Below are 26,718 nucleotides of genomic sequence, written 5' to 3'. Positions count from 1 at the left end.
ATAACTTTTGGATTATTTATGCATCTCAAGTTCTTACAATTCCCCTCAAGGAAGAGAGGAAAACAAAGATGTAATTTAACAGAGCAGCAAAATAAAAAGAAGTCCATATATTTTACAAAGTATTACCAGAAATGTGTGTGGCGTAAAGCATCACTAAGGAACCACTAAATTATCAAAGCAAGGACAAAATTTCAACGATAATCTCAAATTATTCAGGTGATCTGAATAAAAGAGAAAAACTATCTGGTATTGTAAAAGTGCTATACTTTCTAAAATGATTTTAAACTTGGTATAATTTTGGAGAAATCTAGAAAAATTCAACTGGAAGAATAAACACCCAAGAGCCAAGAAAACAAAAGTAAAATGCAGGCAGGGTTTATGCTGTCAAGAATTACTAACAATGGGACAATTATTTAAACAACAGAAGTTAGAACCTTATTACACATTCCAAATAGTGAAATGTGAACAACAAAATAAACTTGGGAATTATCTGTAGTATACATCAACATGTCAATGTCCTTAATACAGAATGATCTCTGAAAAATCAGTTAAGTATTATCAAATAAAAAATGTGAAAGGAATTTATAAAAGAAGAAATATAAAAAACCTAAAGTTTCTCGTAAGAGGGAACGAAAGTATAGCATATTTGGGTAATGGAATACTATTAACCAGTCAAATAAGTAAATATAAAACATGTTAATGTAACAAGTGTGTGTGTGTGTGCGCGTGCGCGCGCGTGCATGTGAGAAACAAGTTACATAAAAACCTACAGAATTATTCCAATTTGGTTTCATTTAAAGATTTTATTTATTTGAGAGACAGCATGAGAGGGGGGAGGGTAGAGGGAGAAGCAGGCTCCCCAATGAACAAGGAGCCCGATGCGCAACTCGATCCCGGGACTCCAGGATCATGACCTGAGCCGAAGGCAGTCGCTTAACCAACTGAGCCACCCAGGCGCCCCACCAATTTGGTTTAATATACATACTTAGTAAGTGTCCTAAGCTTGAAGGTTTATGTTATGTTTACGTATTTTCCAAAAAGCCTAATGTATAACTAATGTATATATTTTTTCTGATTATGAAGTTATTGTGAATATATTTTTAAAAAGATTTATTTATTTGTCAGAGAGAGAAAGAACACAAGCAGGGGGAGCAGCAGGCAGGGGGAACAGCAGACAGAGGGAGAAGCAGGCTCCTTGCCTCATTCCGTGGCCCTGGGATCATGACCTGAGGCGAAGGCAGACACTTAACTGACTGAGCCACCCAGGCGTCCCAACAATAGCAGATCTTTATGTGCTTTAAGTCAGAAGTTCTAAGTTAAGCACATAGTGCTTCGGATCTAAAATTTCCCCAAGCCTGTTGTTACCTCAAGAATGCAAGCTGATGTAGTAGAGGACGTGCAAACTGAAAAGCACCACTTTTCCTGTCTGAAGTTATACGTGATCACCTCGGGCAGCAAAAACTCAACTGTCATAAACACTGCTTTCTCCTAAAACTTTTACCCCTTCCCAGATGAAAGATAAGGCTTTGGTGGCACTGCTGACTCCCTCTCTGGGGGAGCACCATGGCTTCCCAACCCCTGTAGGGCAGAGGGTAGCAGCATTCTACTGCAGTACCCTTCCTGCAGGGCCAAGAGGGAAGGGAAGAGTAAACTGGCATCTAAGTGATTCCAAAAACACTCAAGAACAGAGGGTCCTCAGTGATAGCTGATTTTATAGATAAAGAAACCAAGGTATGAGGTGTTGCACCATTAGGTTTTAGGAAGGACAGCCATTTACACTCTTCGTGGATTCTCAGTCAAGTAGGCTCTCGATCATCGCTGTCCGGTAATTATCGTAGAATACCAGGGTCAAATCAAATTCAAAATGACTCAAGAAAATCAAGCAATTAAAGACTGTCCCTATTAATTCTATTAGGATTGGTTCACAGTGAAAACAAAACAAAAAACAGACCACAAAAGGTAAGCAAATTAATGAAGTACTGTATATTTTATTTTTAAAGTTTGTGTGGATGAGAGACATTAGTAACCTAGAATAGTAAACAAATCTTTTGTAGCTCACATTAGCCTCAATCACATGAGATAGCAGGATAGGTTCAAAACCCTAATGTGGCTTAGGGTCGTTCATTCATCAAAGCCATCCCTATTGCAGAGAAGCCAGAGATTCTCAAATGTTTCCACAAAAATATCCCTGGACATCACAGAAAAGGGAATGTAGACCCCCAGGGAATTTGCACATCTAGCCCAAACCGGCAGCTAAAAGCAGAATACTTGTCAAAGGCTCATTCTTTATCTCCAATTTGTTCATGAGTTTTATATTCTATTTCCTGACATAATGTTTTAATATAATGCCTGCTCCAGTCATTACATAAAATGTGCCCCCTTTACCTTGTGGTTTCGCAGGTACTCTTAGACATCTACTGGAGGTTGTGAATCATGTAAGCCTGTACTACCAAACACAACGCGCTTGCTCTTTGCCCAGCACCAAATGCATGTATTACAAAATTGTTATTCCCACTTTACAGTTGAGGGAATGGAGGACCAGAAGGGTTAAGGCCAACTCCCCAGTAAATGGCTGAGCAGGGATTTAAAACTAGACTTGTAGCCTAAGGCTACAGGCAAGAGAACTGTTCACATGGTTAACTTCCAATTTTGTGCTTACAGATTCTCTGCTGGATTCTCCGAATTATGGACTTCCAGAAGGTGACAGAAGTCATGTTGGGTAAGATCCAAGTGGATCTGGGCCAAACCATTAACCCTGCTAGAAAGGAATCCTCTGTAAGAGCACCAGGACGCAGGAAGGCAGGGTCACACTGGGTTGGAAACATCTAGACCACGATAAGTATTTGCTTCTCAAGCAGCCTTTGGTTCCAGGTCTGACTGAAAAACCCTATCTGCCTGCTTTGGGAGTGCTCACATAGCCCTGGTCTCACACAGACGACGGGAACTGAGACCCCACAGATGTGCGCCCTGACAAAAGACCCCACCCTTAAGAGCATCACCATACGCAGGAGAGTTCAAGCAGAGATGTGGGCATGAAAACCGCGCTGCCAAGCTAACACGTGAAATAGGCAGTATGCTCGGGGTCAGCACACACAAAAGCTCATTTAACCCACAGACATACACAAAGAACTGCTACTATTTCCAAGTTTAAGACTTCTGAAGACTTCCATTTTTGTTAGGCTTTGAGATCTCAGAAATCTGTTAGTCAAGGACTTTCAACTTCAAACTTCTAAGGCCCACTTATAAGCATGATCTCCTATGGGAAAACGCAGCCAGAACATCACACACAAATGGGGTGGGACACATGTGCTCAGAGGTCCCGGTGCTCCTAGGGGGCTGACTTGCTAACTGCCCATCTCGGCAAGTGGATATGTGGCTCCATACTCACTCCCTTCACTCTCCCCATGAAGAGAGAAGGCAGGCAAGGCAGAGATCAGACACAGTTAGCTCAGCCTCCCTGGAAATCCCGTACATCTTGGCCAGGGGTCAGCAAACGAGAGCCTATAGGCCACCTCCTGCCTGTGGGTAAAATTTCACTGGAACACAGCGACACCCATTTGTTTGGATGTTGCCATGGCTGCTGCAGCAGAGACCACAGACAGCAAGTGCGAAGTCAAAGAGTTGCTCCCTGACCCTTCCTGGAATGGTTTGCTGGTTCCTACCCTTGGTCACTCCACACTGTGACAATCCAGGATACCTACCTGTCTTCCCAAGAAAGAGAACCAAAAAAACCACTTCCCTGTAACATCGCTTAGCAAAGAACTGATGATCCATCTCAGATTCTGTTGTTTCAGAAGGACCTCCTCTGCTAGCAACTTGAAAGCTGTACTGGAGATTGTCAGAGAATATTTCAGACGCAGAAAAGCAAACAGCTAAAGTTTGCCAATCTAGGAATCGTTGTTTCTCACTGACACAGGACTGCGGCTCCCCTCAGATGTACACAGACACGCTGGGAGACGGCTCAGACCTGGGAAGTCGCACGGCTAGGACAGTTCCGCCCTCAGAGCAGCAGAGAGAACACTGAGCCGTGATTCTCAGATGAATTTATAAAAGCTGCCTGGGGCACCGGGAGAAGCGTATGCACCTGCCTGGACGCTACAGGACAACACGGCCTGAGAAATGACCTGTGCAAAAGCTGCCTTCGTGAAAAAGAAGAATTCACTGGAGCAGCAGTAACTGTTTTAACTTCAGTCTACTCCAGGTGCCATAGTTAAGCTTACCTTTTTCATATACTCAGTAACTGGGTTCTGCTGCAAGAATTCAGTGCTCTCCCTGGTATAGAATCTCTCTGTGTCAGCCAAAAACTGAGATTCAAAGGACTCTTTATACACTGTCAGCGTAGGGCCCTTGGCAAATGCATCGTCTTCATTCAGCCCCAATTCCACTAGAAATAAATAGGAACTATATTTCAATTACCCCAGTTTTTGTTATATTTTACACAATATACCTAGGTGTGTAGCATTCAGTTTACGTTTAAAAGGTAAATGGACAATGATAAGGCCTAAGGTAAATCTGTTATTCACTGGTATTCAAGTACACTGTTTCAGTGAAAGAAAAGACACAGAATCCAAGACATGAAAACAAGTAATTCTGACCCATGGCCAAGCATGCTTCAGAGTTATCATGCAGTTCATTTAAAAAACGCTTATATTTCTAAAAGCTTAAAAATAATAAACATGACATTTTATTTTTAATTGAAGTATAACTGACAAACAGCCTCCTGGTTTCGGGGGGGGTCCATCACAGCGATCTGGTATTTGTGTACATTACAAGACGGTCCCCACAGTTAAGTCGAGTCCCCATCTGTCCCTTAAAGAGTTATTACGATATTACTGCCTCCATTCCCAACGCTACACCTTATCCCCCCAGGACTTATTTTGTAACTAGAAGTTTATAGCTCCTAATCCCCTTCACCAATTTCACCTGCTCCCTAAAAATGACTAAATTTAAACTTTCAGAGAAATACGATGCCACCTAAGTTTTTAAAGCACTGCGTTAGCTTATCGGTTTCTCAATCTCAATTTTTCAAGCTGATAGAAACTTCTTTATCATCCATTAATGACACTCTTATCTTATTGCATATACCATAACTCAATATGAGACCAGAAGATAATTCAAATGTCTAATTCCTCAAAATTCCCCTAAGGTACAAAGATCAAACAATTTTTACGATGAGTAAAATCAAACAGAACCACATTAACTTAAAGAGAATTCCGAGTGCCCCTGTAAATGCAAACAATATTCTTAAATCTACTAAAATATCTGTAATGAATCCATCAGAACGCTGTTACAATTGTCATTTGATATAAAAACTCTGAATAAATTAAAGGGAAACTGTTTACCGTAAGACTGTACAACTCCACTTATCAGTCTTGTATTGATGGTTTCACCGTTTCTTTCCTTTTCAATTAGTTTTAAAACAGCATTCGTTACCTTTAGGAAGGATAAGGAAAAAAAAGGTAGGTCACAGACTACAGTATGCGTATTACTACACATCTCTCAGACTGAGCTCATGAGACAATGCAAGATGAGAGATACTCGAAGGACATTCTAAAGGAAGGGGAGACAAGGCCCAAGGAACAAATCTGTGAGGGGTTGTGAAAGGAAAACATGCACACACTCACACAAGTTGGTACCTGTTTATTCAGTGGCCTGAACAGACAATCTCTCCAAGTCACCAATGCAAGCTGGATGAAAAGAAAAAGGAGAAGCATAAGATGTCTATACTTTTACTACGTTTTTCTACGACTGAAGTCATAGGAATCAGCCTGAATCTCATTGATCAATATTCCTAGATTATAACTGGGTAACAATCTATCATCATGATGAAATGAGAGACACACTCTTGAGTTAACAACTTCAGGAAGTATCAGAGTACAGATGTTTGTTAGCTCACATTTTAATAATTAGGATAAAAAGAAAATCTGGATTTTTAGGAGAAAATACACATCAGCTTACAGGACAACAGGGGATTCAACCTCTAACACCATTCCCTGGCCCAAACTTAATTTCTGACCTAACACACTTAATGAAGATAATTCCATTTATCATAGTTTCCTAATACTCCATAAAATAAGTAACAGACAATAAAAAACTAGCAAGTTCTGTATCTTAACTGTGGTAACTTATGTTGCATGGATGCATACAACTGTAAATGCACCAAAATGGACACTTTACATAGATGCAGTTTATTATACATGAATTACTCAGATTTCCCATTTTACTTGTATTCATGTGTGTGTGTGTGGGGGTTCTCTGATACATTTTAAGAAGTTTTTAAAAACTTCCCACAGAGGTAATACCAGAAAATCACTCTAAAAATGTCCCCCACAAGAGAAATGTTATAATTCCTTCATGATTTTTAAGCTGTTTGTTAAGAGAGGTACTTCTCAGAGTAAAATTCAAATTTATAACAATTCAGTACTCAGTACAAACGGCTGAGGAACTCACTTAAACATAAATGCTTTCAGTCTTATTTTCCCCAAATTTAACCACAGATAGAGCTGGGTTTATGTAAGATCTATACTTCAGAAAAGATTATAATGTAATTTAATTTATATAATGAACTGAGTGATATCTCTACCACAGGAAAAAAGACAGCATGAAAGCAGTATTTAAGAGAAAACTATTTGTTAATTTATTACTTAAATTTTTAATTCCAGGATAGTTAACAGAGTTATATTGGTTTCAGGTGTGCCAACAATTCTACGTATCACTCACGGCTCCTCACAGTGAGTGTACGTCTTAACCCCCATCCCTTATTTTCCCTGGCTCCCCCCCACCTCCCCTCTGGTAACCATCAGCTTGGCCTCTGTAGCTAAAAGTCTGTGCCCCCAACCCCGGCCCCAGGCAAATAACTTTAGTAACCTTGTTTCAAACTTTATTCCCAGGTTTCTTCAGCCTAATTAGCTGCAAAGAATGAATTGTGTATAAGCAAAAACTGAAAAGAGCTGCAGTGTCCAAGGGGCTTGGGCACTCTAAAAATATTAGAGATCTAGATTTTATCAGATCCGTGAACAAAATTTTAAAAAGCAGTCATAATATAAAATAGCAGCTCCCAGTAACTTCTTCAAGTTTCATCTTCTTCAGAAGTTGACTCAATTCAATTTGCCTCATTCTTGGAAGCTTCATCAAAATTCTCCACAAAATCTGGAACTTCATCATCGTCATCCTCTCCGGTAGCAAGTGGTGCTTTTCCGTCCACAGACTGTGTGGGCAGAGCTTCAGCCGGTCTTCTTCAACTAGTCAAGACTGCACCAAGTTGGTTTAAGATCCTGGGTAGCACTTCTGTCAGCCACTTTGTCCCAGCATGGCCTGGAATGGTGACAGTGTTCCCTGCCAGCGATGCCTGAACTTTGGGGCGGCTAGAGGGGATCACTGTTCCTTGGTTTGTGAACATACTCACTTCTTCAATACCAGAGATATTGTTTACCCCTAACTTCTTGAAGGAGAACTGAAGTTTTTTTATCACCTGCCGTAGCCGTTCTATGAACCACCTTCTTCTTTTGGGGAGCAGTTCCTTTCCCACCAATGCGCACTTGTGCTTGCAGTTCGGTGAGTTTCTCCTGGTTCGTGATAGTTTCTTTCATCTTGTTGGAGCGGAAATGGGACCGTGCGGGGGAATAGGGTTGGCGCTCAGGGGGTCTTGGTGGGACCAGCTGAGATTAGGTGGACACACACGGGGACACAAGGTGGCAGCTCAAAAGTCTGGTGTTTGGTTTGTCTCTTTTTCTTGGTTTGTTTGTTTCTGAAGTTCCGCACATGAGCGAGATCATATGGTGTTTCCTTTCTCTGACTGACTTATTTTGCTTAGCATAATACTCTTCAGATCCATCTGTTGTTGCCAATGGCAAGATTTCATTCTAAGAGAAAACTATTTTTAATAAAGTATGAACAATACATACTCGGGTAATATTAGCATAAAGATAAGATTTCAGAATTAGAAACCATGATATCCAAAAAGATGCTGGAAAGGAAGAGTCTCATTTTTCTGAAGAAATGCAACCCTGGGGCAATTGTTTAGAAAATACATTCTCCCTGTGCAAATTCTCTGTCCCTGTTCGTTCTCGACTCTTCAGACTTCTTTAATGCAGGACTGAGGCAGGAGGGGAAATGCGATGCCATGGCCATGAACTTCTAGTAAAGACATTCTACTCCTTCAAAAATAGCTTTTTTCCAAACATTTTTCTAAATTAAAACAGCCTTAGACAGCTCTAATTTGACTCTGGATAATTTGTCACTTTGAAGAAGAAAGGAAGAAGAGCTGGCAAGGTAAGAAAGAAGGGCCAATGGTACACCAGAGTGAGTTCAGAGGAAGAGAGTCAGGGAAAAAAATCTCGCTCAATCACTTTAATGTATCAATAATGAAATTAATTTATGTTCTCTAGTGGACATGAAAGCAAAACAACTTTCTATAATTAAAAAAGGAAGAAAGAATTATCAGGAAAAAAGTAAAACATTTCTTGACAAATCATCCCCACCTTCTGGAACTTCTGGAAAATACAATGAGAGATCACTGTGCCCAACTGTCCCACTGTGTCAACTCATACTTGAACTTTAAACGAATTCATCAGGTTCACTGGAAGAGCACACAGAGGAAATTCTGTTTCTAGACAGGGATATTAATCAGCCTCTGCTAAAATGTATGGCTGCATATTATATTTCCAAATGGTAACTACAGGATTTAAGGATGTAGAAAGTATGACTTTTCAAAGTAAATAAAAAAATAAAAGCAGTCGAATCTTGAGGTATACTTGTACTTCTATTTTAACTGTTCTTGAATACAGCACACAAAATGTTAAGTTATAATGGTTTTTAGGGGTCTATGATGTTATTGTGGGGTACACGCGGTGTTTTAGGTCAAGGTGGCATCCAAGAGGAAATCAACCCAAATCACGCGGATTTGCGCACTGACAACTTTCAATCTCAAGAAAGCATTTGTAAGTGGAAAAGAAAAGGGCAAGTGCAAAAGGCTCAAACCAAAACACTGAATCTAGGAAGTTTTGTGAAAACTATACAACCAAGTACCTTTATGAAGTAACAGTGTGGCACAGAAACTGAACTATATAAATGATAAGAGTCTGTCACGCCATCTATGATATGTTTTTCTTTTATTAAATTTGCAAATAGTAAAGCAGTCAAGTACTGCTATTACACCAACATTCTTGGATATGGAGAGAATCTCATTACGCAGAACTCGACATTTTCCCCACCACCGGTTCCAGAAGAGTACAGTGTGTGCACCTGACAGCCCGTTCCGTGCTCAGGCCCTCCCCTTCACTGCATTCTGACGTCAGCACTCCCACGTGACTGCACATCAGACCCAGCTCGAGGGCTTGCCACCACACACTGCTGGGTCCCAGTCATCTGCATTTCTAACACCTTCCCAGGGGTCCAAGATGTGGTGGGTTTGGGTACCACACTTTGGAAACCTATGGGCTTAGAACAAGCTTCTTCCCTGACTGAAGAAACGTATCAATGAAGAGGATTTAATCACCCAAACTTTACCTTTTCAAAAATCTATTTTCACGGGGTCTAAAAGAACCTCTCAATTTTGTCACATTATTTTGTCAAGTGAGAGGGAGGACATCTCATGGCACAGTCCTCTCCTTGAACAATTTCCCAAACCACAAGACCCTGAGGGCTGGTCCGTGAGGCCTGGGTCTCAGGCCAGACACGGCCAGCGTGTGCGATGTCCAACGCTAAGCCTGGGACAGTTCCAGGCCCAACTGGACGGCTGTGAAATAACTGCAGAAGAGACTTGCTACCAGTCAGTGCAGAATGTGGAGGTCGTATTTTAGAACTCCGGTTTATTCATCCTTCCCCTTTCCTGCCACAAGATACTTAAGGGTCATTTACTGATAAATTAAAGCAAAAGAAATTAGCCTACTCTTCTGAAAATAGCTTCATATTTACCTAGATTCCTCTACTGACAGGATGAGGTATCACTAAGAAAATACACATGTGAAAAGCGGTTAAAAAATATATATCTTACAGAATAGATCTCATAGATTCCTTTTCGTCCCTCGTCACATTCACGGCGAACCCAATGTCTGTTGAGGTAGGCACAAATTCCATTCAGCACTTTGCTGGAAAATCGATAATCCTCCCATTGTTGAGTGTAGAACTTCAGTACACTCTCATCCATCAAATCTTCTCCGTCCTACAAACGAGTTAACTCAAGCTTTAAGGACTAATCACATGATAAAGATAAAAATTAAAACAAATCTACTGCATTAAAATACATTGATGTGTTTGGTTTTAGATGAGCTTATTTTGTACACAAAAACATACTCATTAATACCAATTCTCATCGGACTATAGCTTGTGAGAATCAGACTAAAGAGAGAATTTTAATAAAAATTTTTTCAAACTGCAACTTTTTCACGGTGGTATTAAATATGCACATACAATCATACAAAGAACCTGGAACTTTTATTTATTTATTTATTTTTAAAGCACCTTGAACTGTTAGAATAAGAGTAATTCGTTTTTATTAACAAAAAAGGAATTACCTCAAAATCATCCCTATTTTTGATATTTTCTATTAAAAACTAAAATGTCCTATGACCACAGGGCCAATGCTATTCGACTTTTTAATGCATCTTTTTAATTCATTAAGTGTATCTAAAAATGATAAATGTATAGTTTTTGTGGTAATCTGTTACATTTCTGTACAAATAAAGTATAATGGTACAATATTCCTTCTTCTTTAACAAGACCTCAAGGGGAAAATGTGCACTCATCAAAATTATTTTTACCAAGATTTCCACAACTTAAACCACAAATTTTTATGTGAAGGACCAACTTGACATTTTTTTCCTCAGGTGTTAACGACATCCACAAAGCAAAGCCTATCCTTTAAAAACTGCAGGTTCCACTGCAGTGTCCCTGATAGATCCTGTGGCAGAAAAGCACTAGATGTGAAGCTAAGGGAGGCAGCCCACCAGGAACTAAGACAAGCTGCCCCTTCGCTCACCTCCGAGTCTTCAACCAGAGTAAGAAGCGAAGTTCCACAAATATGTGGTACACAAGTGATCCAGCAAGCCGCGTGAAAACCTGACCATATCTTGATACAACCACATTTTTGTTCATTTAATTTAAATAAGGAATGAACTATAAAATGTAAAGCTAAGCCACTCTGGATTATGGTACATGACCTTTTTTTAAAAAAATGCAAAGATATCACTGATACAGCACGGCTACCAATACTTTCATACAGCACCAAATGCTACTGTTCCTCACTTTAATGCTGAAGAATAATTAATTCCAGTGTTCACTTTACAAAGTGTTATGAATAAACATAAGGACACAGTGGGTTCTGCAAAACATTTAGAAACACTGTTTAGGGAACATGAAAATTTTAGTCACAATTTGTGGTCAATCAACTATGGTCTGTTAGAATGATATTAAGTTTCCAATTACCTTGTAAAATACATTAAGAAAACAATTTTGAAGCATGCTGGAATTTTTGCCTATTATCTGTGTAAAGAAAAAGTCTTTAAAGGATATACACAGAGGACAGACTTCCCAGGGTAGAAGGTACAGATGTCTTCACTCACTCTATGTGATATGGGTAGCACGGGATGAAGGAGCCACTTGCCCATCCTGTGGCTGGACGGAAGGCATCACACTGCCTTTGTTACCGAGGAGGGAGAAGGCAGAAGATGAAGGGGAAAAACTCCATCACTGCCCGAGCCACGGCTCGGAGCAGGAGGAACCCATACTTGAAGGCCAGGGATGTTCGTAGAGAAACCCATCCTAGCCAAGGGCACGATTTCATTGTCGTTCTGAAATATACTACATGACCATGTGTAAAAGGCAAGGTCACACTGGAAAAACGCGATTTCCAAAGGTTAGATAACCTTATGATCATTTATACATTTGTATACAGAACAACATACTGGGTTCAATATACAACATCGGTATTCATAATTATACGCTTGAAATAAAAAGATCCATCAATTTCTAACAACCAAATACAAAATGGGAAAGTACTACTATGGTATAGCTATCAAAAACTTCTTATTAAATTAAAAAAGAGAAAAGGGCTTATGAAAGTTTCATCTTCACAACAGGTAAAAGACTAAGCAATAGCAAAATATCTTCACGCACACATCAATGCCGGAAAAAATGAACGCATAACAGTGAGAGATTTAGCATTCAGTCAAGTTAGAATCATCATTTCACTACTACTTTTTAACATTCTTTTTTTTTACTGAATGTTAGCTTTAATACTTTTTAACATTCTATTATAAATGGTCAGCATATGTGTTAAACATCTTACCTTAAGAAGATTTGTCAAGTAATTCTTCAAAAATTCTTTAAGCCGTTTGTATAATTCCAAGCCAACAAACTGAGCTCCCCCAGGCGTCTGTCCCTTTTTCGATTTGGAAGGAGGGACGCCAGCCCCTCGGGCTTGGTTTGACTGGTGAACACTCGTGCAGTAGTTATAAACATGACTTGGAGAAAAGTTAAGGAAATCAACATGCATCATCAATGTCAACAGTGATTAATACGGACATATTTTTAAAGAAAATATATTCATACCAATATTTCCACTCTATCAACAAAAATCTGTTAAGACTGGAGCGGAAAAAAGATTCCATTCAACACAATAAAGCTGGAGTCAACCGAACCCTGGACTTACAAGCTTGTCTGCAGGCCCAGGGAGCAGCCTGCTGAGAACGATGGAACGTTCTGAGGAAGGTCGCCTAAGAAACACAGGACCTCCTAAGATCATGTCATGTGACTGACCTTGTGGGATATTGTCCTCAGAGTGTATCAGAAGGCATGAGAAGAACTGGTGACTGGCACAAAGGTTCCAAATGAGAGAAAAAAGCAATCACTTCCTTCAAGAAAAACAAAAAGCTATACCATAGTCTATTATGATGCTTAGCTGTATTTCTAGCATACATTATAAATATCAAAATAACTAAAACTTTATTTAAAAAATTTTTTTTAAAGATTTTTATTTTTCTTTATTTGAGAGAGAGAGAATGAGAGATAGAGAGCACGAGAGGGAAGAGGGTCAGAGGGAGAAGCAGACTCCCTGCTGAGCAGGGAGGCCGATGCGGGACTCAATCCTGGGACTCCAGGATCATGACCTGAGCCGAAGGCAGTCGCTTAACCAAGTGAGCCACCCAGGCGCCCTATTTTAAAATTATTTATAAATGAATTTAAAGCTACACTTTGCAGATGAAGGGCAAAAAGCAGAAGAAATGGCAACGCAAGCCAGCTCTTATTACCACAGAAAGTCACGGGTGTGTAAAACCGACCAATCACAAACAGCAGGGCTCAGCGCATGGCTAAGACGGCTGGAGATGCGTGGGAGATGCGGGAGTCCCAGAAGACAGAGAGAGAAAGACAGCAGCTGTGGGGGCTGCCGCGCACGGGAGACAGGGCGGCTAAGGCAGAGAACCACTCAGACTATTTATTTCAGTTTGCATGCAGTATTTCTGGGCTAAAGCTAACTGAAGGACAACACTGATTCAGAAAGAAAAATCCGTAAGACAAAATATTCTGGCCTGTTTGTTTCAAGTCGGTGGGTAAAAAGACAGGAGATTTCAAAAAATATTCCATACTCCAAAATACATCACAAATGGATTAAGAATTAAAATATACAAACCGAAACCATAAAACAAAGAAAATACACACAGACATTTTCCTGATCTAAGGTTGGGGAAGGGTTTTCTTGGCAAAGTCGTCAAAGCACTTAATCCGAAATTTTGAAAATTATTTCAGGAAAAGATATCTTCAATGAGTTACTATCTTTAAGCAATTAAAGTAATTAAAAACAATGTGAAAAAGTTAACCTCCACAGGAACATGGGCAGAGTGTCCCAAGAGAAAATCCCAAAGCTGAAAGAAATACCTATTAATGGCCAAAAGTCTGAAAAAAAAAAAAAACCCAAAAACTTTAACCTCAGCAGTAATCAAAGAACTATGCCTTAAAACAATGAATCATTTTATTAAATGTTTCAAATGTACAAGAATGGCAGATTTTAACACACGGTGGACTCTCATAAACTCACGATCCAGTCTGGACAAATCTCATATTCCCACGCTTGTCTCATTCCACCTACATTCCACCTCAACTTTTTAGGAAATTAAATAGAGAACAGATTTTGCAAGAGACCTGCTTAGAACTCCTCCCTAATGCCACTCCTCCTTCCCCTTTCCCTGGGGGCAAACAGCCCCATGATTTGGTGCATAGCATTCCTGTGAATGTCTCCACAGCTTGCTGTGAAACTATGCACAAAAGTACTATTCCGTCTGTACTCAAACGTTGGATACAGTACAGATCTACAAGAAATTATCCATCTTCCTGTCGACGGACCCTACCAATGATCACTTGGTGGGTTCCAACTTGGGGCATTTACAAACAAAGCTGCAGAGAAGAGTACTAGCAAGTTCCCTCACATACGTGTTTGAGTTTCTCACAGTACAGAACTGGCAGGTGACAGAAGAGGGCCACCATGCACTTGATGACACCTTATCGGATGTGCACGAGTCACTGGGCAGCCACCAGCGGTGCATGCATTTCATTGCCTACATCCGAATCATGGCTTGTCATGGTTTTTATCAGCATTTGTCTGATTACAGGGAGACTAAGCAGCTTGGGAATTTATCATTTTCATTTTCTCTCCCGTATATTCTGTCCTATCCTTCATAATCTTTTCAAAAACAGAGTTTGCTCAGACATTGATGATGCGAGCATAACATGATACAGTCACTTTGGAAAAATTTGGCAGTTTCTTACACAAATGGTGGTAGACACATGGAGAATACTACTCAGCGGTTTAAAAAATGAACTGCTGATACATCTATCACAAATCAGTCTTAAAAACATGTTGCAGGGAAAAAGCCAGATATGTATGGTCCCATTCATAGGAGGTTCTCAAAAAGGCAAAACTCATCTATTGATAGAAATGAGGAGTGATTCCTGAGTGATTTCTTCTTCCTTGGAGGGCGAAGACTGACCATCAGGGGCTCCCGGGAACTCTCCATATGTTGAGTAGGATACCGTTTATCTGGGCGTATATAACTGTCAAAAAATTCAAACTATCCCCTTAAGATCTCTGCACTTTGCAGTAGGTGAATTTTGCCTGAAAAACATCTTTAAAAATATAAGCACATAGTAAGTATTACAGACTGACAAATACTGAGCTTTCTCTTTGACTTGGCAGTTTACTGTGAAAATCCCTGCTGTATCAATTATATTGTCCAGTTATTATCTTCTTGTAGTCGGCAGCCTTTTTTTTTTTTTTATGGAAACCACCATATAAAGAGAAATTCTTAATTTGTCATCATCAAATTTTCACAAATTTTCTCCTATGGCTTACACTTTGATTCTTAGGAAATCCTCTTCTCTGCTAAGTGCATTTTCTTCTACATCTGATTTTGCACTGAGGTTTCTTATCTACCTAAAGTAAAATTGTATATGAAGAAGAAATATAATTTTATATTTCTCTGCATGGATATGCAATGATTCACAAACCACGTATGACATGATCTATCCTTTCTCCACTCTAGGTGTTGCTGCTTTTGGAAAACTGTCCGTTTCAGTGAAGTTTTCAAACTACACTGTCCAGTTGTCCAGTCTTCTCTTCTAAAAAACCTGTTCTGTGATGTATTTAAATATTTTTATGATTAATCGTGCAAAGAACCAGTTTAGGGTTTATTTTTATTCCTCTGTTTTTTGTTCCTTTTTAAGGTACTTCTTTATATTATTCTCCAGAAAACCTTGTTTTGGTTTGTTAGGTTTGTAATCTTTGTTCTTTTTAATATAAGCATTTAAAACTACAGACTTTTTTCTTCACATCAACTGGTCTGATATGTATGGGTTTTCCTTACTGTTCAGTTGTATTTTCTCTTTTCCATTATTAGTTATCTTAAGAGTTATTTAGGATTTTTTAGATTTCCAAAGTGACTTTTTTTTAACCTTTTAAAAACCGCTTAATTTCATTTTAGTAAAATTAATCAGAGAATGTTATTTCTTTGACAGTTTCTTTAAAATGGGTTAAGACCTATAGCTGAATGTGATTTTCTTTACATGTGCTTGAAAAGAATGCCCATTCTCTAACTGTTGGATACAGGGAACCATTAGAGCAAGCTGGTCAATTCTGTTTTTCAAATCTTAGTGATTTGTCTGTTTATTAATTACTGAGAATTTTTTTATGGAAATCTCCCTAATTATAGATTTGCCAGTTTCTCCTATGTCTCTAAAATATCTGCCATGTATTTCGAGGCCGTTAACAAGTATATAAACTTTGAATAATATCACTGATTACTTGTTCCTTTTATCACTAGGAGGTAACTGTGTTTACTCTTCACAACAGTGCCTTAGAAAATCCACTGGATCAGATGTCAGTATGGTTACTCCTATCTGGTTAGAATTTACCTCAAATATATTTGTTCCACTTCTTTATTTGCAACTTTTACATCTCTGTGCCTTGGTGTGTCTATTGCAAACCACAGCAAAATGCACTCTTGGAAAAAAAATGTTGGGGGTCTGACAGTCTCTGATGGATACGTTTGGTTTTATCATAAAACCAGAATATAAATATACTGTTACATACTGTTCTATACATTGCTATTTGGATTAATTTTTACCATCTTAGTTTTTTTTGTTTGTACTTTTTGTTTTCTATTGGATTGATGGATTCCTTAATTCTGCTATAGTTTTTGCATCATTCTGGAGTTAATGCACTTTATTTGGTTATCTTGAAATTTGACATGAATACTTTGCCTTTCACCAGTTCTGGAAAATTCTCGGGTTGCCATCTCTTCAAATATTTCTGTTCCCATATTTTCTAATACACATATGTCAAACATTTTCATGTCACCTTCCATACCTCAATTCATGTCTTCAGTTCTGTTCCATCACTTTACCTTTGTCCAAACTTTCTAGTTTTTCTTGATTTTCCATCTAGTTAAGTGATTCTTAAAGAGTCTGTGTCAAATTTGCTGTTTACTTTTAAACATTTTATGTCTGTAGAATTTTCTGGTTTTTCCCCCTCCCCTAGTTTCTAGTTTCTTTTTAAAGTCTGTCTTAATTCTCCTGTCTTGTTCCTTTGTATTTTTCATTCTTTTTGTAACTGGTTTTCACATACTTAGAGGCACCCTCGAAAGATCCTTTTGTTCGACGTTCTTGGGACGCCCATTCTGCCGTTCATTCTATGTGACTTGTTCTCGTGGAATCTCTCCTCTGCTCTGTAACTTTAATTTCCCAGCTTGGGGAAATCCCCTCCAAAAGCTGGTAATACAAACTCAACCCCAAGGTAACATATTCTCCAGACAGACGTTCTCCACTCCCCTCACATCCAGAACTTGGCTCAAACTACTTTCTAGTTGCCTCCATGGCAGAGTGAGTCCATTACTTTTCCAGTTCACCTTGTCACTGAAGATTCCCATGGAAACAGCAGCTTTACCCCTCCTTGCCCAAATACAAGGCTTTGTCTCCCTTTTCTGTGTGGACTCTTGTCGTCCACCCTCCGTCCCCGGCCGGCCCCCAAATCCTCATACAGCCACACAGAAGCTCCTAATTTTGACCTAGCACCCAGTTCTAGGTGTTTGGTTTCAAGGAGTTTTTCTATTTTTCCTTTCCTTCTTTCTTTCTTTCTTTTTTTTTTAAGATTCCATCCTTTCACCTGAGAGAGAGAGAGCCCGTGCGTGTGCACAAGCAGGGGGAGTGGCAGGCAGAAGGAGAGGGAGAAGCAGGCTCCTGGCTGAGCAGGGAGCCCGACGTGGGGCTCGATCCCAGGACCCTGGGATCATGACCCGAGCTGAAGGCAGACGCTTAACTGACTGAGCCACCTAAGTAGGCATCCCTCCAAGAAATTTCTTCGGTTACCTTGTTCAGACTTTTTTTCTCATTTTTTTTTTTTTAAGATTTTATTTATTTGACAGAGAGAGAGGGAACACAAGCAGGGGGAGTGGGAGAGGGAGAAGCAGGCTTTCCGCTGAGCAGAGAGCCCAATGTGGGGCTCGATCCCAGGACCCTGGGATCAGGACCTGAGCTGAAGGCAGATGCTTAACAACTGAGCCACCCAGGCACCCCCAGACTGACTTCTATTTCACGGCAATATATGCATCTCCAGCTATTAAATTAACAAAGGTCTTAAAAAAAATTAAGCCCAATGACAGCTGAAGTGCAGAAAAATGGGAGCTTCAGAGCATACACAATTACGATTTTTCTGGAATAAAACTTGGAAATATTTGAAAGCCTTAAAGTGCATTCCTTTTGATACAGCAATTATACTCTTAAGCATTTATCATGGGGAAATTATCACAGAAGTATAAAAATACTCAGCTGGTAAACTATCACAGCATTGCTCACAATGGCAAAAACCTTGTAACAATCTACTTGGCAAACATAGGGAATTAGTTAAATAGACTGTTGGATTCACATGAGGATACAGTATGCAGCTTTTAACAATATCATAAAATATAGAGTGGTTATAAAAACTGCAATGTATTTACCAAATTTCATCTAAGACACCAATCATAATATACCATTACTTTAAGTACCACTAAGAAAATGCTGTCCATTAAAATATGATATTCTTAGATGGAATTTTTATATTTACTTAAAGATTAGCTGTTTAGACTTAAACAGATTTATCCTAACACTCTTTGTAAGTAAAGTTAAATGAATTGTTTGAGACATTCCTAAAAGGTTTCACACACTTTCACTCTGCTGAGTCTTTATGACCCTTGTTAAGGAAGTGTTTTCCACCTACCACCATCCTCTGGTCACTAAGCATGTCAGCACTGCCCAAGAGATGTCCACAGAGGAACCAAGGATTTCCTTCTCTTCTGGCTCCCACCCATTTTGTAAGTTTTGGTCCTAAGCTTGCATGATATGTAAGTTTTTTTCAGGGGCGCCTGGGCGGCTCAGTTGGTTGACTGTCTGTCTTTGGCTTAGGTCATGATCCTGGGGTCCTGGGATCGAGCCTCATGTTGGGCTCCCAGCTCAGTGGGCAGTCTGCTTTTCCCTCTCTCCCACTTTGTGCTTTCTCCCCTCTCTCTCAAATAAATAAATAAAATAAAAAAACAATTCTTAAAAGGTTTTTTCAGGGCAGATTCTTCAGAAGGTCCATAATGGTTTGCTGACAGAACAGGGTGCAGCCAAGTCTGCAGGTGCAGGTAATGACCACTGTGTCATGACTGACATCTGACTAACTATGGTACCATGCCACCCACACGAGGATGCACTTGAAACCCGCCCCCCCAAACCTAGAATCAATGAACTGTGGTACATTCACAGACCGATATTAAAATAAATAAATAGATAAAAAGACACCAATAAATGAAAGAGCAACTTAGAATAATAGCATCTTAGTCTGGTCCCTTTGGACATGGAAATAAAAGATGACGTATCTGTTCAGACTTTATTTTTTTTTAAGTTTTTATTTAAATAATCTCTCCACCCAATGTGGGGCCTGATCTCACAACCCTGTGATCAAGAGTCGCACGCTCTTCTAACTGAGCCAGCCAGGCATCTCTCTGGACTCTAATAGCTGTTCCTTCTGAAGAGCAGGCCTGGGGTTTAAAAAAACCTTTTAGGCACAGAATTCTTTCTTATTCACCAAGTGCTCTTTCCAGAGGAAAGGCCAGTGCACTGAGAACACACTCTCTCCCCACCATTCCTTCCTCAGCCCCACCTCCTCAAAGAGGACCTGGACACAAGGCAAGGAACCCAGGCTTCACAGGACAAACCAAAAGGCACAACTGTAGTGGAAAGGAAACCTCTTATAAAAGCTGTTTTAAAGTTTCTACCCCGAGTTAACTCCACATATGTTCCCAAATTAGGATGACCCTCCCCACTGCCCCGTCAGGCGTGGAAAGCAGTCAGCAGAGGCTAGGGATGGTAGTGGTTAGGCTCCTGCTTGCTAAAACTTGAGTTTTCTTCTAGCAACTTATATCTGAGTTAGAGAAGGAATGCAGAAAAAGTTATAATAAAAAGCAAGAGTGCTATGGTTCACCCCCCCCCCCACGCACAGTAGCAACCACTCTTAACTGTTTTTTTTGATTTAGAGGGTGACTTATCTGGGCGGATATGTACATATCTTCAAATCATATGCCTGTAATGTTCTTTGACCAATCAACCTTTGCATAAGTACTGAAATCCTGCTGACAGAAAACATAGCTCAAGGCAACCCCCTACCTCTGATCCACCTTCAACCTGATACTCACATCACTGTGGAGCCTATATTAGTCGACATGGAAACTTTAAGTTATACTTTAAACGTTGGTTCTGCGGCTGGTACCAGTGTATCTAACTGCATTTTGGGCAGAGAGCAACTACAAACTGGAAGAAATATAAAACCAACTGTCTGAAGACACCAGAGAACAACCAAAAGAAGTTTATACTGAAAGGTATTCTAGTCGTGGAAGAAGGCAATGGCATAATCCAATTTTGTTGATATAAACAAGTCAAAACAAAACAAGAAAGTAAGACCCACTCTCAAGAGGAGAGATCATCAAAGACCAATCTGGAGATGATCCAAATGTTGGAATTAGGAGACAATGTAGAGCACCCACAACAGCTATAATCAAGAAGGGGAAACATGTATATAATAAATGAACATTAACTGCAGTAAAAAATAGCAACTACAAAAAAAACTCTAGAACGGAATGTTATATTATCTAGAATAAATTATTTATTGGATGGGCTTGAGAGCAGAATGGCGATAAGACTCATGCAGAGACACCAACAAAAATGATCAATTCTGAAGAGAGATAGAAAATGAAAATAAACTGCTGAAAACCAAAGGGGAGAAAAAAAATCTTGAAGGCTGACAGGGAAAAGTTACTTGTAACATACCAAACAAGAATTCAAATTACCACTAAATTTTCACCAAAAACGAGAAAGGCCAGAAGACATAGTAACATCATCTTTAAATGTTGAAAGAAAGAAAAAAGAAATGCCTATCAATCCAAATTCTTTTTCCAGTAAAAACATGCTCCAAAAATGAAGGCGAAATAAAGGTGTTTTACGATAAAGTAAAACTAAGAGACTTCACATAGTACACACTTGCATTTCAGGGGGAAGAGAATACGACATGGAACCTTAGATCTTCAGAAAGGAATGAAAAGCATTAGAAACAGTAAATATCTGGTAAGTATAAAAGATTTTTTTTCTTAATTCTTTAAAATACAAAGGATGGTTTAAAACAAAAACTTGTAATATTGTCTTGTGGGTTTTAAAGCATATGTAGATATAATAAAAAAGATGTAATTCTACAGTTACAAGGTTTCTACATTCTCTGACCTCCTACAATATTAACTCTATAGTTCACCCCTGAACGATGAGAGGGTTAAGGGTGCTGACCGTCCATGCAGTCAAAAATCCACATATAACTTCTGACTCCCCTCAAACGTAACTACTAACAGCCTAGTGTTGACGGGAAGCCTTACTGAAAACATAAACAGTCAGTTAGCACACATTTTGCATATTACATGTATTATATGCTGTATTCTTAAGATAAGTAAGTTAGAGAAAAGAAAATCATAAAGAGAAATTACACTGAAATACCGTATTTATTGAAAAAAATCTGAGTGTAAGTTGACCCACACAGTGTAAACCCATGTTATTCAAGAGTCTACTGTGGTTAAAAATGAAAAAAAAAAAAAAAGGATGTTGTAATCCCTAAAGCAGTAACACACACACAACCTCAGAGGAAGAGCTAAAAACCCAACAGACACATTAAAATGCAATTCTAAGCAATTTCAAATAACCCAAAAGAAGGGAGGAAAGTAGGAACAAAGAACTTTTTTTAAAGAGCAGAAAAAAATAAAATGGTAGACCTAAAAATCAACCTATTAATGCTTAAAATAAATAGACTAAAACCTACAATCAAAAGACAGGGATGACTGGAAGGGACAAATAGCAAGACCACTCTATATGCTGTTACCAGAGAAACAATTAAGGACACAGAGCGGCTGAAGTAAACAGATTGGAAAAAAATTACCATGCAAACTCCAGGCATAAAAAGGCTGGAGACTGTAATAGTACCAGACTTCAAGGAAATACTAGCAGAGATAAGAGGGACATTTCATAATAATAAAAGGGTCAATTTATTGGAAAGATAATCATAAATGTGTATTCTCCTCACAGAACTTCAAAATACATGAAACAAAATTTGGCATAATACCTCCACCACAGCAGATTTCAAGCTACTAACGTGACATGACTGAGCAGGGACCTGGGGAGAGAAGTGCACGATCCTCTCCCACAAGCTGACATGATCCTGCTCCAGCACACCACAGTCTACACCCAATGAATCCATATCCTTTGCAACAGGCCATGATAATGCTCATCAAATAGGCTCTTTTCTGGGCCATTAAAATGGCCCTTGGTACATTTTAAAGGACTGATATCATAGTTTGTTCTCTGACCAAGATGGAATTAAATTTGACATCAGTAACAATGAGCTGCCCTGAAAATCCCCAACTATTTCCCACTAAACAACATTTCTATATAATTTACGAGTCAAAGAAGAAATAAGAAGGAAAATTATAAAATGTTTTGAACTAAATAATGAAAATAAAACATACCAAAATTTGTGGAACAAAGGTAAAAATTCTTTCAAGAAATTTATACCTTCAAATACTTATACCGGAAAAGGCAGGCGAACACTACGGTAGCACTCCCGGAATTGACAGACATGCCCAGTGCAATCCCCATCAGCATCCCCTTTGGTTTCTTTGTAGGAAATGACAAGCTGATTTGAAAATTTGTATGCAATTGCAAGGAAACCCAAAACAATCTTGAAAAAACATAGTTGGAGTACTCATACGTCAAGATTTCAAAACTTTCTACAAACCGCAGTCATCAAGACAGAGAGGAACTGGAAAGGACAGACATTTTGATCAGTGGAACAGAACAGAGAATCCAGAAATAAATCCACGTGTGTGTGGACAATGATTTTTGACAAAGGTGCCAACACCTGTCAATGGGGGAAAACGGCCTTTCAACGACTTGTGCTGGGGCAACTAAGACAGGCACACGCAAATGAATGAATTTTCAACCTTGCACCTCACACCACAGAAACTCAAAATGGATCAAAGACCTAAATGTGTACGCTAAAACTATAAACCACGTAGAAGCAAGCATAAGACTAAATTATGACCTTGGATTTAACAAGGGATTCTTAGACATAACAACAAAAGGATAAACAACCAAAGGGGAAAAAAAAAATCAATGAATTGGACTTCATCAACATTTAAAACTTTTGCATCAAAGTCCAATCAAGAAAAAGAAGTCAATCCACAGAATGGGAGAAAATATTTGTAAATCATATATCTGATAAATATTTGTGTTTAGTATAGAAAAAACCCTTACAATTCAATAAAAAGACAACCTAATTAAAAAAAGGGCAAAAAACTGACATTTTTTTAAGCAAGGTATAAAAACCGCCAATTGACACATCATTAGTCATCAGGGAAACGTAAGTCAAAACCACAATGATAACACTTCATACCCATTAGGATGGCTGGAATCAAAAAGATAATACTAAATGTTGGTCAGGATGTGGATAAACTGGAACCCTCACACACAGCTGGTGGGAAAGTAAAACGGTACGGCCACTTTGGAAAACAGTTATGCACAACGCTTAAACATAGAACTCCCATGTGACCCAGAAATTCCGCTTTTGGGTATCTACCCAAGAGTATGAAAACGTATGTCCATACAAACACTTGTTCACAAGATATTTAGAGCAGCACTATTCGCAATAACAAAGAGGCAGAAACAACCCAAATGTCTATCAACTGATAGATGAACAAAATGTATATCCATCTGGCACAGTATCGTATGGCCATAAACATGAATGAAATATTGATACATAACATGGGTGAAACTTGAAAACATTATGGTAAATGGAAGATGGTAGTCACAAAAGACCATGGGGATTAGTCTGCTCAGGCTGCTATAACCAAATACGACAGACTGGGGGGCTTAAACAACAGAAATTTAATTTCTCACAGTTCTGGAGGCTGGAAGTCCAAGATCAAGGTGCCATCAGGGTTGGTTCCTGGTGAGATCGCTCTTCCTGGCCTGCAGATGGCTGCCCTCTCCCTGTCTCCTCACATGGCCTTTCCTCTGTTCCGGCTTGGAGACAGCACTCTCTGGGGTCTCTTCCTCTTGAGGACACCAACCTTATAGGCTTAGGGCCCACCTTAGGATCTCATTTAACCTTAATTATTCCCCCAAAGGCCCAAACTTCAAATACTATAAAACTGAGGTTAGGGCTTAAACATATGAATTTGGGGGTTACACAATTATGCCCATAAAACCACGTATTATATGATTACATTTATCCAAAATGTTCAGAATAGACAAATCTATTAAGGCAGATTTACAGACAGAAAGATTACTAAGGGTGGAGAGAGTAAGGGATGGTAGCTAAAGGGTATAGGGTTTGTGAGGTAATGAAAATGGTTCTAAAATTTTCTGTAGTGACAGTTGAGCACATATGAATATATTAAAAACCACTTAAATGGATGAATTGCTAGGCATGTGAATTATCTCAATAAAATTATTATTAAAAATTCAATGCAATCCTAATCTTAATCCTGGCAGTTTTTAGAGTAGAAGTCGACAAACTAAATATAAAATTTATAGAGAAATGCAAAGGACCTACAATAATTGGTGGAGCAGAGACAAAGTTGGAAGACTTATACTATGTGACTTCCAAGAATTTTCATAATGTGACAGTAATCAAGAAACAAAAAATGAAAATAGCAGTCAATATCCCACATGAACACAGATGCAAAAATATTTCACAAAACACAAACCAAGTAGTAAGATAGCATTCCTTTAAGATGGATATATAGATCAACGAAACAAAAATCTAGAAATAGAACCATACTTATACTCTCACTTAATTTTAGCAAAGGCCCCAAAGCAATGTACTGGGGATAAGTCTTTTCAACAAATGAGGCTGAAATGAAAATGGATGTCCATATGGTGGAAAAATTAACCACAAGCCTATCTCACACCATATACAAAAGTTAATTCAGGACAGATTATAGATCTAAATGTAAAAGTCCAAAACATGAAACTTTATGAGGAAAACACATTACCTTTGTGACCTAGGGAAAGGCTTCTTATAGGTCGCAGAAAGCAGTAACTGTCAAAAAAAAAAATTAAATTTGGTTTCCTTAAAATAAAAAACACCTGTTCATCCAAAGACACTGTTAAGAAAAGGAACAGCAAGCCTTGGCCTGGGAGAAACATTAGCAAAACCTATGTGACAAAATACTGGTGCCCTAAATACAGAAAGAATCCCTACAATTCAGTGACACTGTACAAAGGAGGCGGCTAGATTATGTGGCTCTCCCATAACTGTGCCTCTGTGAAGGACAGCTGAGGGCTTTTGGTGTGTCCCATATGCTGCTCTTGGTAATTTAAAGTGGGTTTCTTCACTCAGGGTACCCTTGCTCTTAATTCTGGCAACATTCATGATGGGTCCCTGGTCTTTCAGCTCCAATACAGACTGGCTGCTCTCTAGACCAGCTGGACAGTACTAATTCTGGAGCTTTATCTTGCTCCGCTAAACTCTACCCATAGGTCAGTGGTTATCTCTTAACTGTCTGTACACAGAGATTTCCTAAATTTGTTCCTGGTATCGATCTTCTCATTATCTTGGGCATTAGAATTTTCACATCTTCAGTTCTGAGAAATGATTTTATATTCTCTTTATAGAAAGATATTACAAATTAAAAAAATATGTATATCACCTCTTCTTTCTCCAGAATTTCTAACAGTCAGACATTAGGCCTCCTGGGCAGTTCTCAGTCTCCAAAGTTTCGTGCCCTTTTATTTCACTTTCTGCTATTCTTCTAGCTCTATTACTTTTCTTTTTAAAATCTGAGTTATCATTTGAACCATGAGTTCTTTCTTCATGGCATCCTTTCCCTAATTTACTACTATAAGAAGAAGCTTCTTCTGACAATGCTAACTTCTAAACGTTTTCTTCTGTTCCCTGTATCATCAGCTTCTTTTGTTCCCTTTTGTTCTGTTTGTTGATCCTGTTATTTCACACGACTACTACTCCTTAGTACTCATCACGGTAAGGTACTGAAATACCCACTAGAAACACCGTTGGCCTGAGACTGGTGGGCCCCAGCGGGTGAGCTGGCCACTTCACTGCGGCCTCCTCTTAGGCTGAGAAATGGATTGGCTTTTCAGGGCCGTTCATTCTTCCAGGGAACTGTTTGGTCTTCAGCATCGCCACCAGGATTTTGATAGGTAAGTGGGGACTCATCACTCTAGATGCTTTCTACTGCAGCCAGTGTTGATAGTTCCTACTTACGCCGACCTCTAAGCCTCCTGTCTTCTGACATGGTCCCATTCGATATATTCTAAATACAAGCAACAAGTCGTATGCCAGGGACATACGCTCTTGGCTGCCAACTGTTCTGTACTTGGGAGTAGAGGCAGATGATGGGCTTTTAATTTTACAGATTTGGGATCTATTCCTCATCTCCCCAGCACTGGCCCATCTCACACTACCTTCTGCCACGCTGGAGGCTTCAGATCCTGAGCCTCCCCAGCCCTGCAGGAACAGTGGTGTTCCTGCCACGTCTGCCTCTGAGCACCTCTAAACCAAGGCTTCCCATATCCTGGTAATCAGTACGCTGCCTCCTTTGCCTTTCAACTTCCAAAACTTTTTTTTCTTTTTCAAGTTTTTATTTAAATTCCAGTTAG

At 39.2% G+C, this 26,718-nt stretch overlaps 1 protein-coding gene across 4 annotated transcripts in view; it reads right to left on the bottom strand.

The window, feature by feature from the left end:
- The window catches only part of CUL1 (cullin 1), a 101,426-nt gene that overhangs the window by 29,031 nt on the left and 45,677 nt on the right, over positions 1 to 26,718 (bottom strand). For 3 of the 4 annotated variants that reach the window (XM_088018504.1, XM_088018502.1, XM_028106180.2), the window contains exons 3-7: positions 12,287 to 12,461; positions 9,995 to 10,162; positions 5,637 to 5,687; positions 5,343 to 5,433; positions 4,221 to 4,384 (exon numbers count right to left, since the gene is read on the bottom strand). In XM_088018504.1, coding sequence (XP_087874630.1) covers positions 4,221 to 4,384; positions 5,343 to 5,433; positions 5,637 to 5,687; positions 9,995 to 10,162; positions 12,287 to 12,461 — 649 coding nt within the window. Of the gene's footprint in view, positions 1 to 4,220; positions 4,385 to 5,342; positions 5,434 to 5,636; positions 5,688 to 9,994; positions 10,163 to 11,561; positions 11,732 to 12,286; positions 12,462 to 26,718 lie in introns of those variants that run through there. The other variant, XM_028106181.2, reaches the window with a different exon arrangement.

This window comes from Eumetopias jubatus, unplaced genomic scaffold (genome assembly GCF_037043125.1).
Source record: "Eumetopias jubatus isolate StellerSeaLion01/CBP00866 unplaced genomic scaffold, mEumJub1_p1.0 scaffold_14, whole genome shotgun sequence".
NCBI lineage: Eukaryota > Metazoa > Chordata > Mammalia > Carnivora > Otariidae > Eumetopias > Eumetopias jubatus.
This window is presented reverse-complemented; position numbering and strand designations above follow the sequence as displayed.